This window comes from Apium graveolens, chromosome 3 (assembly GCF_009905375.1).
Source record: "Apium graveolens cultivar Ventura chromosome 3, ASM990537v1, whole genome shotgun sequence".
Lineage (NCBI taxonomy): Eukaryota > Viridiplantae > Streptophyta > Magnoliopsida > Apiales > Apiaceae > Apium > Apium graveolens.
In genome coordinates, this window is record NC_133649.1 from 292,431,268 (window position 1) to 292,434,386 (window position 3,119).

At 38.0% G+C, this 3,119-nt stretch overlaps 1 protein-coding gene and 1 long non-coding RNA gene across 2 annotated transcripts; both read right to left on the reverse strand.

The window, feature by feature from the left end:
- Window positions 1-331: 331 nt before the first annotated feature.
- LOC141715176 (putative ubiquitin-like-specific protease 1B) lies at window positions 332-2,432 on the reverse strand. Its single transcript, XM_074518655.1, has 7 exons — window positions 2,415-2,432; window positions 2,174-2,242; window positions 2,018-2,080; window positions 1,790-1,900; window positions 1,313-1,702; window positions 962-1,210; window positions 332-625 (listed from the first exon to the last, which is right to left on the reverse strand). Exons 1-7 carry the CDS (start codon window positions 2,430-2,432, stop codon window positions 332-334), a joined length of 1,194 nt encoding a protein of 397 aa, XP_074374756.1.
- A 72-nt stretch (window positions 2,433-2,504) lies between these two features.
- On the reverse strand, window positions 2,505-2,905 carry LOC141711282 (uncharacterized). The gene is made up of 3 exons (XR_012571287.1): window positions 2,803-2,905; window positions 2,644-2,706; window positions 2,505-2,564 (listed from the first exon to the last, which is right to left on the reverse strand). It is a non-coding gene; the product is annotated as an uncharacterized LOC141711282 (long non-coding RNA).
- Between the last annotated feature and the right edge of the window lie 214 nt (window positions 2,906-3,119).

The following is a 3,119-nucleotide window of genomic DNA, read 5'->3' on the forward strand; positions in this document are numbered from 1 at the left end:
AAAATGAATGGCCTTGACATGCCCAACTACAAACAAACCAAACCAAAATAAACTTAAAAATGAATGGCCTTGACATGCCAACTATAAAAAAAATAAACCAAACCAAACTAAACTTAAAAATGAATGGCCTTGACATGCCAACTATAAACAAACCAAACCAAACCAAACCAAACTTAAAAAAAATGGCCTTGATATGCCAACTACAAACAAATCAACTAAAATAAATACATCTAACCAACCAAAATAAATACAACCAATCTAAATAAAATACAACCGGGCAAAATATGTACAACTAATTAAAGTAACTACAAGTCACTAATCAAATAACAAACTAGTGTCCCGCCTCTCTTTGTCGAATGCCCCACTCAGAAATGTGTCTAGGAACCCCTTTTGATAACTCGTGCGCCATCCGATAGCGAAAAGTCTGTACATCAACTTTAGGGTTCCACACAGCTGATGGCAAGGAGATCCCGTTGAGCATAGCGTCCATGTACTTGGATACATACACACCACAATCATTGCCACCATCTTGCTTGGGTCGAGCATCAAGACCATGAACCCGGGTATATTTCAATGGAAATCGAGATGGATGCAAATAATTGAGCATATATGGGATCAACTTTTCCTGCAAATAACGGGAAATGAACCTAACAAGTCATTATTTAATTATTAATCTATTTAAAACTACTGGTAGGGAATTAAAGAATGATATTTCACGGGAAATGAACCTAACAAGTCATTATTTAATTATTAATCTATTTAAAACTACTGGTAGGGAATTAAAGAATGATATTTCACGGGAAATGAACCTAGCAAGTCATTATTTAATTATTAATCTATTTAAAACTACTGGTAGGGAATTAAAGAATGATATTTCACAGGAAATGAACCTAACAAGTCATTATTTAATTATTAATCTATTTAAAACTACTGGTAGGGAATTAAATAATGATATAATTACCATAATGTAATACTGGAAGGGGTGAGCGATGTTCCCTGTTGTGTCTTTGTCGTCCCTAAGAGGATCAATGTTTAGCACTCTCATTTTGTTGAGATTAACAACAAACAAGAACCAATGAGAGCTATCACACGTGGGGAAAAATGCAAAGTCACAAAACTGAAGAGGCAAGTTACCCCCCTTGTTAGCATAATCTCTAAAGAACCTCTCCATTGACTTCTTGGCATCACCTTTTAGGGTACTCGGAGAAGCCTACAATTACAAGTCAAAAAATAGGTTAACAATTATACAGCATAATTGATATCTGTTTATAGAAAAACAGGTTGGAGCATTGTTATTTGTTTAATAGAGTACCTTCAAGTTAGGACAAAACTCAAGTGCCATCGCCATGAAAAAGCTAGAAGCAATGAAATACCGCCTGGGCTTGAAACTTTCAGTTCTGGGAATTTTTTCCCATTTTTCCCAGAGTTTATCCTCTCTAAGTCTCAAGAGCTCACCATAGGCATTGAGAACATCATCCTCCACCCAAAACTCTGGTCGCAAAGTTGTTACTTGGCTATGTGTAAGAGGATAAGTAAAGCCCCGCTCACTGTGATCACGCCAAATGTAATCAACCTCTAAACTCCAGAAATGCCGATACAACCACCTCACTTTCCGATTTTTTAGTGGCCTTGTCATATCACCACGCTGCTCAGGACCACCTCGTTTCACCGCATCCTCCACCAAATCTTCAATTGAGTCCATCTACAAAATAAACAAAAACACAATTAGCATATTTGGAACTAGTTAATCTAATGCCATTTACTTTAAAAAAGAGTTAAGAGTTATTACATCAAACATGTCCCGTAGCTCACTAGGAACAGAAGACTCGCCTATGCCCAAATGTACATATGGAGTGACAAGGGAGGAAGAGGCCTCTAAAGATTCTGGAGTAATAGGCATCTGCAATCCATAAATTAAGTACACATTTAACACTTAGTTTAATCCATCTATAACTAGTTGTAGGGAATTAATCCATTTTAATCCCATTTAGTTGACATAGTAGGGAACAAATAATACCTTTAGTGGAATAAGTTGAAATGTCATAGATCTGTGGAATGGTGTTGGAGTAGTATAATCAACCTGCAATTGGAAGCCGATACATAAACATATTCAACACACGAAGCTAAAATATTTTAGGTGCATAGAATGACAATATTTGTTAAATATTTATACCTGAGGGGGAATGGATACAGGTGTCGGAGCATTGGTGGGTGGAACATCAGCAGGAGATTGAACCTCAACCTGCAATTTGAAGCCGATACATAAACATATTCAACATTCGAAGCTAAAAATGTGTAAGTGCATAGGAGGACAATATTTGTCAAAGATTTGTACCTGAGAGGCAATGGATACAAGTGTAGGAGCAGTGGCGGGTGGAACATCACCAGTAGACTAAACCTCAACCTGCAATTACAAGCAAATACATAAACATTATTCAACACAGGAAGCTGTAAATATGTAAGTGCACAGGAGGACAATATTTATAAAATATTTGTACCTGAGGGGGAATAGATACATGTGTAGGAGCATGGGTGGCTGGAATATCACCAGTAGACTGAACCTCCTGCAATTACAACCGACACAGACATATTAATCGAAGTTCTACGATGCATGAAATGAAAGCTTTTGTTAGAAATTTATACCTCACGTGGACGTTTAGGGGGGACAAGTACTGCGGTATCCTCCTCAGGACCACCAGTCTCATCCTGCCATTAATGTAAATTAAAGACACACAGGTCATTTACATATTCAATAGACGAAATTAAAAATATCACAAGTTCGTGAATGATAGTTATTAGTACCTCACGAGGACGCTTCTGAGAGATAGGGGGCGCTGTCTGTTGCGAGCTACTAGGAGCTGTATCATGAATGTCTACCTCACGTGCATCTCCAGCAGGAGGCTGATGCTCAACAAGAGGCTGCTGAATATCTTTCGGTCTGATGAAAGCGGGCCTACTGTATCCAAGACCCTTCCACTCAGTCATTACCCGGTCATAATGTGCGAGAAAATCGGGAATGACATCATAGAACCAGCTAGGAGGGCCGCGCATGTGGATCATGTATGTCATCTTCATAGCACTCTCTAACTACAAATAAATAACGATAATCCATTTTACAA